This window comes from Lissotriton vulgaris, chromosome 2_1 (genome assembly GCF_964263255.1).
Source record: "Lissotriton vulgaris chromosome 2_1, aLisVul1.2, whole genome shotgun sequence".
NCBI lineage: Eukaryota > Metazoa > Chordata > Amphibia > Caudata > Salamandridae > Lissotriton > Lissotriton vulgaris.
Genome location: NC_141687.1, coordinates 184,581,230 through 184,598,444, shown reverse-complemented (window position 1 = coordinate 184,598,444; position 17,215 = coordinate 184,581,230). Strand labels below are relative to the sequence as shown.

General features: G+C 45.2%; 1 protein-coding gene across 2 annotated transcripts in view; it reads right to left on the bottom strand.

The window, feature by feature from the left end:
* TRIM50 (tripartite motif containing 50) overlaps positions 1–13,026 on the bottom strand; it is a 108,168-nt gene extending 95,142 nt beyond the window's left edge. Inside the window, exons 1-3 of one of the 2 annotated variants that reach the window (XM_086954705.1) lie at positions 12,824–13,026; positions 5,306–5,917; positions 1,443–1,538 (exon numbers count right to left, since the gene is read on the bottom strand). In XM_086954705.1, the coding sequence (XP_086810831.1) occupies positions 1,443–1,538; positions 5,306–5,710 (501 nt within the window). In that variant the 5' untranslated portion in view covers positions 5,711–5,917; positions 12,824–13,026. The remainder of the gene's footprint in view (positions 1–1,442; positions 1,539–5,305; positions 5,918–12,823) is intronic. The other variant, XM_086954706.1, reaches the window with a different exon arrangement.
* Positions 13,027–17,215: the final 4,189 nt, after the last annotated feature.

Genomic DNA, 17,215 nt, shown 5'->3' with positions numbered 1-17,215 from the left:
TTGAATTAAAACCATTAATGGCTCCAAGAAAAGCGTTGAAAGCACTGAACCACTCTCTCCATGCAATGGGCGGTTCTCCAGGTGATTGTAGAAAAGGCAGTGGAGGATGTATGGATTGATTGCATGACCTAAAATTAAATCACAACCTTAATAGCAATCCTTGATATTTACTTCTGGAGAATAAAGAGTAAATTCGATTTACCAACTTAAAATGGCCACTAGCTGCAGTAAATCCATTTTAAGATGGCTGCCAAAACCACTGGAATTTTTTTGCAGGAATTTGTTGTAACATTGTACTCAAGACTGGATTTTGACCTGCGATGATGGCTGTATCTCTTTGATTCGTTGACAAAGCAACTCACAATGCCCTACTGTGTTCCCCCCCTCGCCTACCAGCCTTCAACTCTACATAATGAACCTTGGAACGTTTGAGTTTGTTAGCCACGAAGTTCAATACCCCAAAAGTGAAGACACAACATGTGGTCATGCTCATTGTGACCTTCTGCAAATCGGGACTTTGTGCATACTGCCAGTGCAGAAAAGGACTAAATAAAAATGCTCCATCCCAGGGCTTCCATATCGTTTTAGTCCGGGGGAATCACCAAGTAATCAGTTCTGGACTTTCATTTAACAAACAGATGGTGACAGTCGTGCATGAAGCAATATAGCAACACTACTCCAACCGATTCAGTCCAGTCTGTCCGCACATTAGTCCAATTCTGTGTATTACAGTTCCACCCTACAGAAGACATGGAGTACCAGTGCTGCGCTCAGCATGAAGATATTTTCAAATGGGTCCCCACAACAAGGAAGGATTCTGAATAGGCATGGTCATTTCAATTCAAGTCAAAAAACAAAAAGACTGTCAATTCTTGAAACCTCCTGGTCTCCTGCTCACCATCTGAACCAAACATGTAGCAATGGCAGAGTGCATGAACATGAGTTAGCCACTCAGGTACAGCTATGCCCTTACGGACTTGTTTAAATGGACAGCTTGCCAACTGTTTCCAGCCCTCCACCTTAATTTATAACACTTTACGAGACAATGCACTTAAATGTGGGTTGGATGTCAATTGGCGGCTTGCAAGACTTCAGTATATCCCCTTCAACCTGAACCCTTTCAACTCATTCCACGGCATTTGTCTTCTGGTATTGATGGTGGCAAAGCACACAACTATGCCTGAATATATAGCAAACAAAAGACAACTCTGGTTCATGGTAAACTTCTTTCCCTACCCGTATGGACAAAATCGTTCACCAACAGAGAGCTGTTAAAACCCAAGTGGAGAAGTAACACCCTAAAGAACAATCTCTCAATAAATAGGACAACTACCAAAGAACAAAACAATCAGCACCTAATCGGACACTAATAAGACCCAAAAGAATATTTAGTAAAACCTCTAAGAACGAATTATTCACTAAGGGACACGAGGGGCACTCACCGCAATCCGGGTTTTGTTGTTTATGAGGCGGCTGACCTGCTCTTCCAGGTTATTCTTCTGTGTCTTCACTTCTCTTATCAATAGGGAGAGTTCCTCCTGGAAAGGCACAACAAACCCTTGTCAAAAGCCCAAATATGCACAAAGACACATTCAGACAGACATAGACACACTTCATTCCATTTCTCATGCACACTCTCTTGGACTCTCTCCCTCTTCCCCTTCTGTTGAAATACCAAACTGTCCTGCTTGTAACATCATATACATCCACTGAGTAACCAACAGTTTACCATTGAGTCAGCTAATACTGTACCAAATCTAAGACAAACTACACAACCACCCATTGGGAGACAATAGACAGCCCACACCACATGGACACACCACACTTCCTCTGCGCCATTGATGGCTACCATTGAACAACACCCATTCCAACCAACAATACTCACTACACAACATCTTTAAAATTACAGTTATAATTTGCCTTTGTGGGAGAGAAAAACGCTCATAAGTGCCCATAAAGCCTGCTTACTGACACATCCAGGGAACCAAATGTTTACGGCGGACAAAGGGCTACCAATACAACATTAAAAGTCGTACCACCAGTACCACATTAATATACAGACTCATTCAGGTAATCTTCGCTTAAACATACCACATCACTGTGAGCATAACATTGCTTGGTAGCTATTTACTAGGCTAAAAATGCAGTCTAAAATAAGGAAAAACATTCGGAATAGGGTGGGCAATGGACAAGTAGATCAACAAAGAAAAGCAAGATCCTTCAGCACATCCATCCATAAACCTAACATTGTACAAAGATCTTTAGCTGCATCTAACTCATTTTAGGTTTAGAAGTCTTTCATCATATCCCTTCACAAATATAACACATTAAATTGATCTAGAGCCAGTTCTAAATCATTTTACATTTACGTTACCCAACACAAACTTGTACCAACCACCAGAGTGCCATAGAAATGGTGAAAGGTACTATATAAATGCTGACTACACCATAATTGAGTGGTTCAGGATTGAGTGTCATTGCCCATGGTCTATCCGTCGGACCTGTAGCCTGGCGGAGAGGGGATATACTATATTGAGATTAGAGATATGTGATCAGTTCTTATAGCTACCAACTACCATCCTTATGCAGAAAGGATAATCTTCACTAGGATTTTGTGGCTATTCATCTAGTCCTGTCTGTATCCCCTTTGCAGTCCTTTTTGACCTGACTCTTCTTAAGGTTAAAACAGAGACTAGGTTGGCAAAATGAGATAAATGACAGTTCTGACATCTACTAGGACTTGCAGATCCCAAGTTCCAAATGCTGCAAGTCATTCATCCCTCCCCCCAAGGTTGGCAAAGCTGATGATCCGGCGCCAGCTTGGGAAACCAGCGGCTCGAAGATCTCATCCAGATGCAAAGAAAGTCATCTGTGCTGGTTCACAAAGATCTGGTCGCTGTGTAGTTCAAGGTTTGGATGCCAGCCAATCAGGCTTTGGCTTCTTGTTTCCTTCCTCTATGGGGTCGCGACTGAGTAGTCCTGGCTGCCTGGAGGTGGGGGTGTTGGTGCTGGGCAAGTCAGGCTTGTCCTACTCCCAGCATGCACTGCGATTGCAGTTGCTACCTTTAGGTGAAACTGTGATATATCCACAAATGGCTGCCCCCAGCCAGCCGGAGACACAAAGAGGCCTTAAACAGTTACATCATTGAGATATAATTTTGTTGGAACTCAATTAGGATCCACTAAAATCCAAGTAGACACAACCTTGGTTTTCAGGTGGCCCTTGGAATTAGGTGACCACTCACACTCAGCCCATTTTTTTTTTAAAAACACAATCAGGAGACAAAAGCAGTAGCATAGCAGGAATACATGTGGGTTTACATCTTCATAGTCATTGAGAGGGTATACTTTTCTGCATTTTATGGATAAATCGGTCATCGCTGTGGCTGTGTAATGTTTTTATGAAATGTGGTAACATTTTCATGCTGTACGTTAAATCCTCTCAATTCTAGTATATGTTGGGGCGATCGTTATTTTGAAGTAGATATATTGCTCTACAAACGTAGTGCATTCACAATATCGACTACCAAGATATCCTCAAGATAAGTAAATGTGCAGTTAAGAATAGTAAATATACACTTGCCTATATATACTTAAACTGTGACGATATAATGGTGGTTTATATTCTGGCTGAAATCTTTTTAGGCTGACATTTCGACCGCTGTACAGCGACATGCAACCGTGGTGCAGAAATTTTACAAGTGCAAAGCCCGCCCTCTCGTTATCAACTCTAGAAAAGTACAAAGAAATGCAGGCAGTGGAAATATTTATTCATTCTTATCTTGTTCTCTTAGTGCAAGCACATGAGTCTGCTTTTCCATGGAGTCCACCTGGTCACATGAACGCTGTTGGGGAGGACAGCATAGGAGCTGGTGACCAGCTGCAGGTCTATCGTGGATATAGAATTTATAGATGGTTTATTTCAGGTGGTTGAATAGACTGGATCACAGGAGGCTGGTCTGCTACAAAGCGAAGGATAGGCACAGCTAATCACAGGCAGCCAACACTAAGCCAAAGGAAGGGGCTGCTGGTACGGAGGCCGGGACAGTTCTCCTAAGTTAGCGAAGAGGAGAAGGTGGGATCTTGCCTTATCACTTTGATTTTCCTCTAGGGAAAACTTGGCCTTTCTGTAACACTTTACATAAAACTTAATTACTAACAGGAGCGCCTAAACCATGTGTGATCTCCAGCAAACTAGTGGAGTTGCAAAAGGAGCAGATCAGAAGATGCAATGAATCCGGTGGCACCTCACGCTGGCTAGGTTTTGATTTCTTCAGCTGCTCAGGCCATGTTATGAGACTTTTGTAGTCCCTTCTTGAATTACCTTACCAACAGACACGTAAAATGGCTATGACCGAATGTCATATGTGAATGCTGGTGATATGCCCTCCTGCTGGAATTGCCTCATGTTGTCAAAGCACTATGCTTCCAGTCTTGTTTTTCATCCAAAAACCTATTGGTTCTGGGTGTTGTAGTCATAGGTTGTGTCCACGACCCAACTGGAGAGACACAACTACTGACAAGGATTTACAACAGAAATGCCCAGGACTGGAAACATGTCTCCGTGGCAACTTGAAGCAACATTGCCTCCTACTCCCCACCTTCATCCTGCAGGTGGGTGAGAGCCCCTCTTTTTTGGTCACTGCTGTATGTTCCCTCTTCTGTCACCCAGGATCACCTTCATCCTTCTGTAAACGCTATAGAGGAGTGCAGTCTGGTGTTTGATGTGCACAATCACCTCTTCTGCCATTGCCCACCCTCTGCTGTGTTATGTACTTCTGATTTTTTATGATGTCCTCCATGATCCCACAAAGCCTCAACTATACACTTCCATGGGCACTAGAGGTGTGTGTGTTCTGACGTTTTTAGTAACTACTCTTGTTCTCCTCTCATATGCCCTCCCAACAGCCTACCAATGGCCATCTTCAGATGCACAGAAGATCTGTTCACTCAGGTGGTTTTGGTTAATGCAGAATTATATATCATTCCATTATACCTTCCTGAAGGTTCCCTACATCCTTCTGTACACAATGGAGAAGGGTGTGATTTGGCATCGCCTGTGTATTATCTCCTCTCTTGAACCATCTGACCATCATCCAGTGGTAGACACTGAAGGCGTGTATGGTCTTGTATATTTGGTGAATGTTTGTTTTTTTGTGAATGTTCAACCTCAAACCTCTTCCCAGCTCCCCATAAATATAGGAGCATGAGATTTGTGTACTCGGGTGTTTTTAGAGCAGATATGTACATCCTTACCCACCCCAAAGCACACATTCATCTTTCCATACCATCCCCAAAGTCTCACCTTCATCCTTCCGTAGACGCTGGAGATGGGGGTGATCTGGTGTTGCCTGTGGCTGCCGATGGTACCGCAAAGCCCGCAGATGACCTGGCAGTCCTTCTCGCAGTACAGACTCAGGGGGTTGTGGTGGTCGGGACAGGACTCCTTGTTGAGGTCTGAGTCTTCCAAGGCTTGGAGAGTTTCGATGATGCGGGCCAGTGTCACATTAGGAGGCGAGCTAGCGCAGCTGACCTTTTGACGGCATACTGGGCACAGGAACTGGATGTCCACATCGCCGGAGAGGGAACTGAGGCAGCTCTTGCAGTAAGAGTGCCCGCACTGCAGCATCAGTGGCTCTTTGAAGACTTCCAGGCAGATGGGGCACATCAGCTGGTCTTCGAGGACGGGTAAGCTCATTTTACGTGCCATGCTGGCCCTTGGAGGTGGGCTAACAGGGACACTGGTGGAATAGGACCCTTCTTTTCTTCGTTAGTCCCCTTTAAAAGTTACTTCTGTATGGATTTGAGATGCAAATATCACTCTGGCCTTAGAATTAGAACCTCTCAGGCAGTCCCCGGACAGCTCGAGAACATTCCAGAATAAGAGAGTGTCATCTTGAATACTGATGTGCGGCACCTGTGCAAATAAGAGAAATTAAATAAGGTAGGGATGATGTCATATTAAATCTCTTGCTTTTGCTGGTAAATCCACAGGCCAGATTTCACAATTTGGAACCCATGGATTCACAAGTATAATAGAGCAAACAAATATGCTCCCCGCCAAGAAGTTGCAAGGACAACATAATGAACAATTGGAGTGTTCGCTGTAAGCCCTTCTGTAAAGATATATGTAATCCTGCGCATACACAAAACCTCTCCCTGATGCACAAATCCCTACACTAGTTACGTATTGGGCAAAAATAGGATTTTTGTCCCTAATCATGATTGATATGTGAGTTGTACTACCACACTCCACACCACTCTCACCTCTCCCCCCATGGCCCTTTCAAATGTTGTCAAGCCACACCTAGAGGAATTTCTGCAGGAAAAATACTGAACATTATAACTTTTGCAGTTTGGAATAGGTGAAGCATTTGGCATTACCTCATTATCCCCAATTCCGAGGTGAGGCTCTGCACCCAGTAAATACCACATTTAGTGGTATTAGTATTTACCAAATGCGGTCGTAACTCCCAAAATACAGTGGCTTGTAGAATGAGACCTTAAGAATCATTTTTAGTCCTAAATGGTAATTCCAACCTTGAACAATAAAACTAACCTGTAAAATCCATCACTAACCTTAATCCCATCCCTAATCCCTTCACTCAACCTTGAAGTCCCATTCTTCAGGGTCTAAAGCAGATATTAGCGAACAATAAACCATAATGCATATGTCCCAGCCATAAACAGTCTCACATAAACTCTAACCCCAAACAATCCTAAAACCACTACCCTAGAACATATGTAGGCAAGTATATATGTATGAGGTACAATGCCTGAGTTGTAGCTATGGTGTTTTCTATGTCTAAGCAGTAAATAAAATATGTTACATGTGTTACACAAGGGTGGTTAAAATGTATTGTCCTTATTTTTACGTTTTATAGTTTTGCTATAATAAAGCCAACATTTTATGTGCCACGCAGTGGCTTGTATGATTAGCCTGCGAGAGGCCTTCTGCACCACAGGTACGGGTGTTTAAACTACTAACTGATGCCTTACTGTGGCCCATTACCCACGCATGCATTAGGCCTACACTAGCTGATGTCAGGTATATGTGTCCTTCCTATGTACTACTGACAGTGTGTTGTAAATAAGATCCAAACTTTGCTCCAATGACTGGGTTGTGTGTGTTACTTCCTGGATGGAGGGTGGGGTGGCGTTATTGCCTAACTAGGAGGGCTGCTTGCTGGGATCCTGAGCACTGTCAAACATGTTCTAGTTTTGTGTCGCTACACTTGGCGCCCTGACCACACACATACACACACACACACCAATGGAGGGTGTTGGTAGACGTGGGATGCAGGGTCAGATTAGGAACAAAAGTAGGTTTGGGAAAAAAAGTGGCCCCTATTTGTGAAAAATGACCTTTCATGACACATTGCTTAGTAGCGGAAATAATTCAGAAAGAAATCTCTGCTAAATTAAGTTTTCTAAACTCGTGGAGTCAGTAGCATTGGCCAAGACTAGATGCACCACTAGACACACCATAATTCCACTGCAACTCACCCACAGGTCTCCGCTCCTCTTCTTCAGGCCTATACATTTCTCTAGTTCGGGTGCCTGAATGTGTTAGTCACCTGTTGGTGCCTTAGTCTGTGCTCCGCCCCAAAGATCTCAGAATAGCCTGTATTATGTCAGGCCTTGAGAAAGAGAATCATGCACATCCTTCGTGTCTGGAGGCTTTTGACAATCCTCAAGGAACCAGGGGTCTTCCTCTTTTGGTTGTCAGTGAGGAACTTCTCTGCCAGCCATGTATTTGGGGATTGCATACAACTTTGTGCATGATGTGTTTTGTATATTGGGTAGATACTTTATTTGAATCTGGAAAAGCTGCTGACATTCACTTCAAATGCCTTTCATTCTCTCCGTCTTGATACCCCTCTCTTACTTGCTGTGTGCACCTCTCATTCTCTCTAACATGTTTTGCCCCTTTCTCTATTTCTTCCTTTTTCTCTCATACTCTACTTCTTTCCTTCACCTTGGTATCTCGCATTGTACCTATGTGCTTCACTCAGTCTCTCACATTTCCCCTCTGTCTTTTTCTGTTTCTCTACAAATCCACCTCTCTCTGGCTCTGATTTCTCCCCTGTGGGCTCTCTCTTCAGTTATTTGTATATCCCTCATCTCCTTATTCAACCTGTCAATTTGTAACTCTCCTTGAAGTTTTATTCCATTTCTCTGTCTTGCAAACCTTCTTTTTTTTCCTGTCTTGCTCTCTCCTGTCAGCCTCTTGAATTTCCTTGTACTATACCTAATGTTATATTCTTATGTGTCCCCTTTATTGTTTTGCTGCATACAGTAATAGAACGTTTTCCTGTTCCTGGAGGCAGAGTTTAAACAACAGGAGAATCCACAGGTGGAATTCCCTTTACCATTCAATCCCTTTGATGAAGGAAATTCCAATGGTGAATTGTAATCTACATTTAGCAATACCTCCTGGAATATCAACAACCTCTAAACAAAGCCCTAGATTGAGCGAGAGAATTAGGACAGTGCATGTGAGATAGTAACCATCCTTCCTTTTTTCTCATAGACCAGGAAATGTTTGACACCCTCTACTGCCTTTCTCTCCTCCCCTTTGTCATTCACTTTTTTTGTAGTTTTAAATAGTGCAAACGCTACCTAAAGGTATTAGAGCGCTTTACATGGACACAATCTATTTTTTTAGGCACTGGGAGATTACATAAATTGCCCAGAATCACAGGATGCCGAGCCAACACTGAGACTCAAACCTGGTTCCCAAGTTACAAAGTTGGCAGCTCTGGCTGTGACGCCACATCCTCTACCACATTCCTGTCTCCCACTTTTCCACTTTCGCTTTCCATCTTTCTCTCTATCTTTAATGATTTCTGCACTTCTCGCCACTATCTTCCATCACTTCTTCCCCCTAATCTCTTTGCCCTTAGTCCATCCATCTGTCTGTATCTCTTGCACTCTTATCCTCTCTCCTCTACCTTTCCTTTCTTCCTCACTTCATTTCTTTTTCCTCTTCACATATTTGTGTCATTCTTCTTTACTCTGCTTTCTCACTTCTTTTTTTACAAGTAAGTAAGTAAAATCTTATAAAGCACACGAATTCCGAGTCAACTTGGCACTGGGGATGGTATGATGGTGGAGAAGCCAGGAGGGGCTTGATCACTGTCGGCCAGGGAAAAGCCAGGTTTTAAACTGACTCCTAAATTGGGATCGCTCTACATTGCTCTTCTCACTCAATCCATTTTGTTACTGTCTGGTCATGTCTATTCTCCCTTCCCTTTGTCGTTTTGGTCCTGAACACACGTGTTCACAGAATTGTTCAAAAAGAAAATATTTTGTGTTGTCAATTTTTTTTTTCTTTTTGCTCATTTTGGTTGTTTGCCTTATTTTTAATTTTAGTTCAGGGATGAACCCGAGTCCCCTCCAGGTTTTTAAGATGACAAGGTAGGAGCAGGCACCTGTGTCTCCTCGGTCTGCTGCTGGAGACAAAAGTAGAGCCTTTTAGATAGCCACCACGTGTAATCTGTCTCCCTGCACAGCCGTTTCACCTCAACCCAAGGTAACATTAGTGCTGTCTGTGACGCTCAAAAAGAGCAAATCACTCCCAGGTGCCTCACTGTCATGCTGAGAAACCTGGGACAGGAGACCCACCGCATGATGTGTCTGCTCAGTCTTGACGATTGTCCTACAGCACAAGGCAATGAGCCAGAAATTCTCTCTACTTGGTTGACATGAGCTCAAATCTTACCTATAAGGCCCTGATTACGAGTGGTGGCGAGGCGGTGCAAACTGCTGCACTACCGCTCCACCAAAGCTCGCGCTGCCTGCCAGATTACGACTTTCTAATAGTCTGCCCGGGGCATTATGGTCCAATGGCGATGCCTCTTTTAAAGCCGGCTATGACATTAAAAAAGGAACCGCAATGGGACGGCACTACAGGGTTCCTGCGCGACATGGACTCTAAAGTTCATCGTGTGCAGGAACCTCTGTGCATGCACACAAGGGGGCACATGCTATTACCCCCCTGTGTGCATCCACATATGTTTTCGAGGCACAGGGGGGCCCTGTCGAGCTCACTTTGTTTCCTCTCTGCCAGAGTTTTCATGACGGTGGAACCGCCATGAAAAGTCTGGCTGCGAGGAAACTCGTAATGTGCTTGGCGGGACCATGACGGTCCGCCAAGCATATTGAGGCCTCTGACCAGGGGCGGCCTTAGGCATGTGCAAGCTGTGCACCTGCACAGGGCCACCAAACCCCAGGGGCCACCACACCAATATATATCCTTAATATAGTGAAGTAGTGTGGCTCACTGGTTAGAGGCGGCAGACCCGAGAGCAGAGGACGGCCCGGGACCAGGGTTCGATTCCCGGCGCGGCAGATTTCTGGACCAGGGTCAGCGGACTCGATAATTCTCTCGCCTCGGTGCCCACTCTGATCAGCGATCACACTCGGCAACTCTGGGCATTAGCTTGCCTCATCTTCACTAACGGCCCCACCAGACCGCCGGGGATGCCTGGTCTCACCCTGGAGATACCCATTAAGGGACCATCTCTCAGGGAAGCCAGGAAGGGTTTCGCAGCGGTCGAAGCGCCTTGGGACCCTATGGGTAAGTAGTGCGCTATATAAATGCCAATACATTTACATTTACAATATAATAATCCTCTGAGGATGGATACATATTTGCGTGGCGGCCCCTGGCAGAGATTTGGCGGCTCCGGCTCTGTTCCACTTCCAAACACCCTGACCCCCCCCCCCCTCTTCACTGGCCTCCGCGCTCCGCCACGCCCGGACCCCCTCTTCCGGGGCCCCCTACCTATGCTCCCTGCCCAGGGCCACCATGAGCCTAGAGCCTGCTCTGACCGCCACTCCTATACCAGAGAACCATGGTTCCTTGGCAGAGTTGGCAGTCCCAGGGCAATCCTAATGCCCGAGCCGTAATTGGGTGTTCGGGCTGCCGGTGCGGCTACCGCCACGCCACCACAAGTCTGGTGGTCCTTGGACCTGCCAGACTCGTAATGGGGGCTTAAGGCTAAAGCCAGGGCCACTGGCCGTGCCGGGCATTGGGCGTTTCCCCGGGGTGGGTGGGGGCCGGTTTTGCAGTGGTGCAGCAATATCAACCCCAGTAACAAAAGCAGCAGGGGCCGGTCTGACCAAATTGCCTCGCCTGCTTTGGGTCCCCAGTACGGCCCGGCTGCAGCAGCCTTTGAGGTCAAGCGCCAGCGGCAAAGCCGGCCCAGGAAAATGAGATTTTATCTCCAGCTGAAAGTACCGGCCCACCAGCTGGCCTTTGCCTCCGGCCGCTGGGGGAATGACCAATCGCCCGCACAGCCAATCCGAGGCTGCTGCGATGTCTGCGATGCAAAGGAAATGCATGCCCTGGGCCAGCGTGCGTTTTGGCAACACCAGAGCAGAGATGGCAGCGCTGGTTCGGGCACATTCCTTAGGAGCACTGTACACACACACACACACACCGTGTGATGCCTACAAACAGCCCCCGGTCACCAGTGTGGCACCTTGCTAGGGAAAACAGGAGAGTTCGAGCTGCCAGCAATCCGCAGCGCTTGGAAGCAGCGTGCAGCACTTAGAATGCTTTTTTAAAGATAGACGTCTGGCAAATCTCCGCCACCACCTGGTGATAATTCTTTTGACATTGTAATAACACGTTTTCTCTTTTCCGAAATGCACATTTCGGGATACTGTATTTTTCACTACTCCGTTGGTACTAAAGGGAAAACCCCTCCCTAAGGACACCAGGGCCTTCGTTACGAGGGTCTCGTTAAAATCCCAAGCATTTCTCTATCCCACTAATTCGGAGGTGGGGAATTAGTGGGAACGACATCATTTTAGGGATAAGTCGAAATCAATGTTTCTGCACCAATTCCGCATATTTTACCGCCCCGGAGTTTTACCGCAGTCGAAATCTTCGGGCGAGGCGCCCACCCACGCTATGTATAATTCCGATGGGTGCGGTGCCAGACCCATGGGGTCTCGATGACGTTTTTGAGGGTCTTGCTCCTTAAGACGCTCTTGGATTTGTCACTCCCCTAGTTCTTCAGTGTGCTGCTGCCCCTGAGCAGCACCGCCGAGTCTCACACCGACCCAGCACTGCTTCACGAGGGGAGACTCCACGCCATTGTCTTTCTACAGTTTCCCACCTTCTCAGGTCTCTTCTGTATCATTCACGGCACTGAGTTTCTGAATGTCGTACTTTTAATATTTGTAAATAGCCACGAACCTCCAAATCTGCGCGCCTCTAAATAAACATATCCCTTCCTCTACAGGCACTGGGGTCAGCCTCACGCTCTCCACATTGGATTCTACACATGCTGTTACCGTGTTTCTTTCATTTGTTTGTGCCACACACTGCACTGATCTCAGTACACTGCACTTTTCCTCATCACAGTGGACGGATCCGAGTGGTTTATCGATGACAGCAGCAGGACATCTGGTCGTGCTCTATTCCTTAGATCCAGAGGGTGCAACCAGTGGGGGCGGGAACCTGCCCCACGAAGGAAGCAGACCTGCAAATACCTGAAACACTACGAAACGTACAGATACACTCAGAGCGCAACATACTTTTAGTTAGAAGCTAACCCTGGGGGCTCGGTCAGGTTCTGGAACACTTGGCTGCCGGTAGCTCCGAAATGTGTTGTCACTGCTTTAAGGGCATCATTCTATGGGAACAAAGTATACTTTAAAAGCCCATAGTGCTAAAAAAAAGCGTCGAATCGCCTAGATTTGATGGGGATTGTGTATACAAAAGAAGCAGACAGCTGCGGGTGTCCCCAGAACTTCCTTTACATCCCCCTCTGTGCCAACACCCACCAGAGAGCTGGCACGCGCTCACCTTGAAGATGTCCTTCTGGAACCTTCTTTGCCTGCTCGCGGGGCTGTTGTCCGCGCGCGCTTCCGAGAGGCAGCAAGCTGCCCTTGCTCCCAGAGCCCGGGGAGCGCGTGCTCCTTCACCTGAGGCCTCGGGGAGGAGATGGAAGCCACAGTGCCAGTGGGTGACTTGTGCAGTCAGAGCGAACCTTACCCAGCTCGCCAAGAACTGGCGCCTGACGGAGCCTTCTCGGCGGTGCCTCGAGCTCTTATCTCTTAGCGGGCCTCGTGCAGGTCATGTGGTCATGTGTGTGCATTTTAATGAAGTCTAACATATGCTGTGGTTGGACCGTGGGACGGGTGGGGGGGGGGGGGGTGTGTGGGTAACTGAAGGGGATGTGATGGGGTGTGGCGAGGGAGGACTGTGCTGCAAGGCTGAGGTTGGCTGCGACACTACGACGATTCCACTTCACCAACCTGTAGGTGGAACCCGAGGGAGTCACACATGCTAACACTCCATCCAAACATCACATTGAATACAAGAAAGAGAGAGGCAAGCTTTGTGACCGCAAAGCCCTTGTCGAATTCCCACTTGCTTGTTTACAGCGACATTTGGAGACCGTAAAAGATGCTGATTGTGTGTAAACTAAGATTTCATCATGAATCCATGTCACCAAGGATCCAGTCCTCGGTTATCGGTGAACAACCTAATGCATGCTGGTAGTTGTGGTCTACATTCCCATCAGGACAACCAATTGAGCTAAATCACTGGATTATAATAGACTGGAAAAGGACAGTCCAGGATGGAGTCATCTGGAAACATTAGAGTAAATACATGACTAACAGAAACAAAAGCTTCTTGGGCACAGAATGTTCAGTGGACACTGCTGCAGTCTACACGTACAATGACCAGTAACAGGCGGCCTTGTAATGAAGGAGTTGAGGATTGTCCATTGTACAATATTATTTCATTTATTTGGAAAATCCGTTATTTGCCCTCTTATAGATGGAGTCACCTCTGCATAAGGACTTCCTTTAATGGTGATAGAGAACTTTAACCCCATTCCTAGCCACTCTCCAGAGAGATTATTTTGAGTGGTGAGCAAGGAGTGCAATTCTATGGCAATTGAACCAAACCTTTCCTGTGAAGCAGCAATAACAGCTATTATTGTCCTCTCTTATTGGTGTTAACCACTGTTAAATACCCACCCTACATTTGTCGACCAGAGCTAAAGACACGTGTAGATAAACAGGGAAGGGAAATTATCTTGCTGTTACTGCCTGGCAGCATGCGAAAAGTAAGCCTAATAGCAACTGTTCATACAATCTGCATGCACGGGCACACAAATAATCCAGAAGTGGCTGGTGAATTTTTATAGTGGTGACCCAAAAAGTTGACTTCTTTTGGGGGATATATAATGAATCCTTATGATTCCCAAATATCAGCCAGTAGTTTTCACCAAGTACATATATATATATATATATATATATATATATATATATATATATATATATATATATATATATATATATATATATATATATATTCACTGAAAAAACCATAGGTTATAGACCATATATAGTTAGGAATTTGCATTTACAAAACCTTGAAAATTCACTGAAAAAACCATAGGTTATAGACCATATATAGTTAGGGATTAGCATTTACAAAACCTTATTTTACTCGCACAAAACCATTGAAATTCCATATATAGTTAGTTGCACTAACTATATATCGCGCACCCGCAATCCATTGCTAATGATGTCACATATTACATCATTCATGACATGGTCAGTGACATCACTGATGACATCACTGATGACATCTCAAATGACATCACTGATGACATCACTGACATCTCATTTGACATTACTGATCACATCACTGATGATATCATTTATGTGATAATACAATGAACATCTTCAGACTCTAATATAACCTTAGATACAATCAGTATAAACAGACACTCACAGACTGTCACTTATCCATGGAGTTACTCACACACCTACTCAGTCATGCAAAAGATTAATCACACCTCCATTTCCTCAACTATACAGTTATACACACCTTACTTATTCAAACATATACTAACACATATTTACTCTCTTATACAATCCCTGATACAAGTTCACAATGATCGATACAGCCACTCTCACATTCACTAGCTCTTATGTTCAGTTATTTATATATGTCAACTCTCACATGGACTGTGTTTTACATATGTACTTACTTTGACATGTAGCACTGAGATATCCATTCACTCACTAATACACTCATGCAGTCAGTCGACCGCCCATACAGCTGTTTCCACATGCACTTTTGAACCCATACATTTAGTTAATCAACTGCTCACACATCTATGCACAGAGTCATACACCTCCCAGCCACCCACACACATACTCAGTCTCCCATACAAATACTTGGGCAACCATTCAATAACCCATATAGTTACTCATATAGCTACTGATTTAAACATGCAGCAGTTTACAGAACAACATATATAATGATTGCCAAATTAAGACAGTTTAGTCACTAACCCATGCACTCAGTGAGACACATTTAATCACTCACTCATACAGTCAGTCATGCACCTACTAAATCCTTCATCCAGACACTTATACATCCACTCATTCTTCAATATGTAAGACATATTTTAACTTTACAGAAACATACAGTCACTGGGTGTTGTCATCAGTGATGTCATCAGTGAAGTCATTTGAGATGTCATCAGTGATGTCATCAGTGATGTCATTTGAGATGTCATCAGTGATGTCATCAGTGATGTCACTGACCATGTCATGAATGATGTAATATGTGACATCATTAGCAATGGATTGCGGGTGCGCGATATATAGTTAGTGCAACTAACTATATATGGAATTTCAATGGTTTTGTGCGAGTAAAATAAGGTTTTGTAAATGCTAATCCCTAACTATATATGGTCTATAACCTATGGTTTTTTCAGTGAATTTTCAAGGTTTTGTAAATGCAAATTCCTAACTATATATGGTCTATAACCTATGGTTTTTTCAGTGAATTTCATTGGTTTTTTAAAAGCTAATATCTATAGCTGTAAAATATATTCTTTGTTACGTGACGTATCACGTAGCCCGTGAGACGCCTCATGATGCATCGCATAACCGTGACGTATCGTCTCTGCAGCGCAAACCAAACCCGTAACGTAAGCGCGCCAGAGCACGCTTAAAGATATATATATATTTTTTTTACCTTAATTAGACAAAATCCACACGTGCACATATCACAAACGTTCCAAAAACACAATATGTCGGACTCCCATTACGCTGCCAGTTAGCTGCCCGGTTAACGTACCGGAAAGCACCTCTACCGCGAAAAATCGCAATATTTTTTTCTTTTGCCCCGCGGGCAACTTTAATAGCCCCCTCATCAATCCTAGGGGTTCACCTTACCCCTTTCCTTCATTTTCACCTTTTTTTTTTCCACCTCTTGTCTCTCGATCTCCAGACTGTTTACAATGTTAACAGCCAATCAGCTACTCCTCAGACTCCCGTTACGCTGCCGGTTAGCTGCCCGGTTAGCTGCCCGGTTCGCGTACCGGGACGCGTCTCTACGGCGAAAAAATCTGAATTTTTTTAAAAAAATTTTTTTGCCCCGCGTGGCTCTATAATATCCCCCTCATCAATCCTAGGGGGTCAGAAGGGGTCTACCTTGCCCCCTTTCCTTCATTTCCCCCTTTGTTTTGGCCTCCTCTTGTCTCTCGATCCTACCGAGAGACAAGATGGCGGCCGCTCCGGACTGTTTACAATGTTGACAGCCAATCAGCTACTCCTCAGACTCCCGTTACGCTGCCGGTTAGCTGCCCGGTTAGCTGCCCGGTTAGCTGCCCGGTTCGCGTACCGGGACGCGTCTCTACGGCGAAAAAATCGGAATTTTTTAAAAAAAATTGTTTTGCCCCGCGTGGCTCTATAATATCCCCCTCATCAATCCTAGGGGGTCAGAAGGGGTCTACCATGCCCCCTTTCCTTTATTTCCCCCTTTGTTTTGGCCTCCTCTTGTCTCTCGATCCTACCGAGAGACAAGATGGCGGCCGCTCCGGACTGTTTAGAATGTTGACAGACACCAGAGAGCCAATCAGCTTCGCATCGCAAAGTTCCGATACGCGAAAAGTACGCGAACCGGAGCGCTGCCCGGAGCGCTGTTACAGATATATATCTTGTTTAAAACGTTAATTTCTCAAAATTCACTGAAGCACATATATTGAGACCTAGCAAAGGCACATCGGGCTAACAGTCCCTACAATTTTGCCAAGTTTCGTGCAAATCCATTCAGCCGTTCGGGCTAAAAGTGAGTCCAACCGCCCTATGGAAAAATGAATGGGAAAAACGTGTTTTGGGACCCCCCTTTTTTCTCGGCCCCCCCTTGAAGAACCCCCCCCAA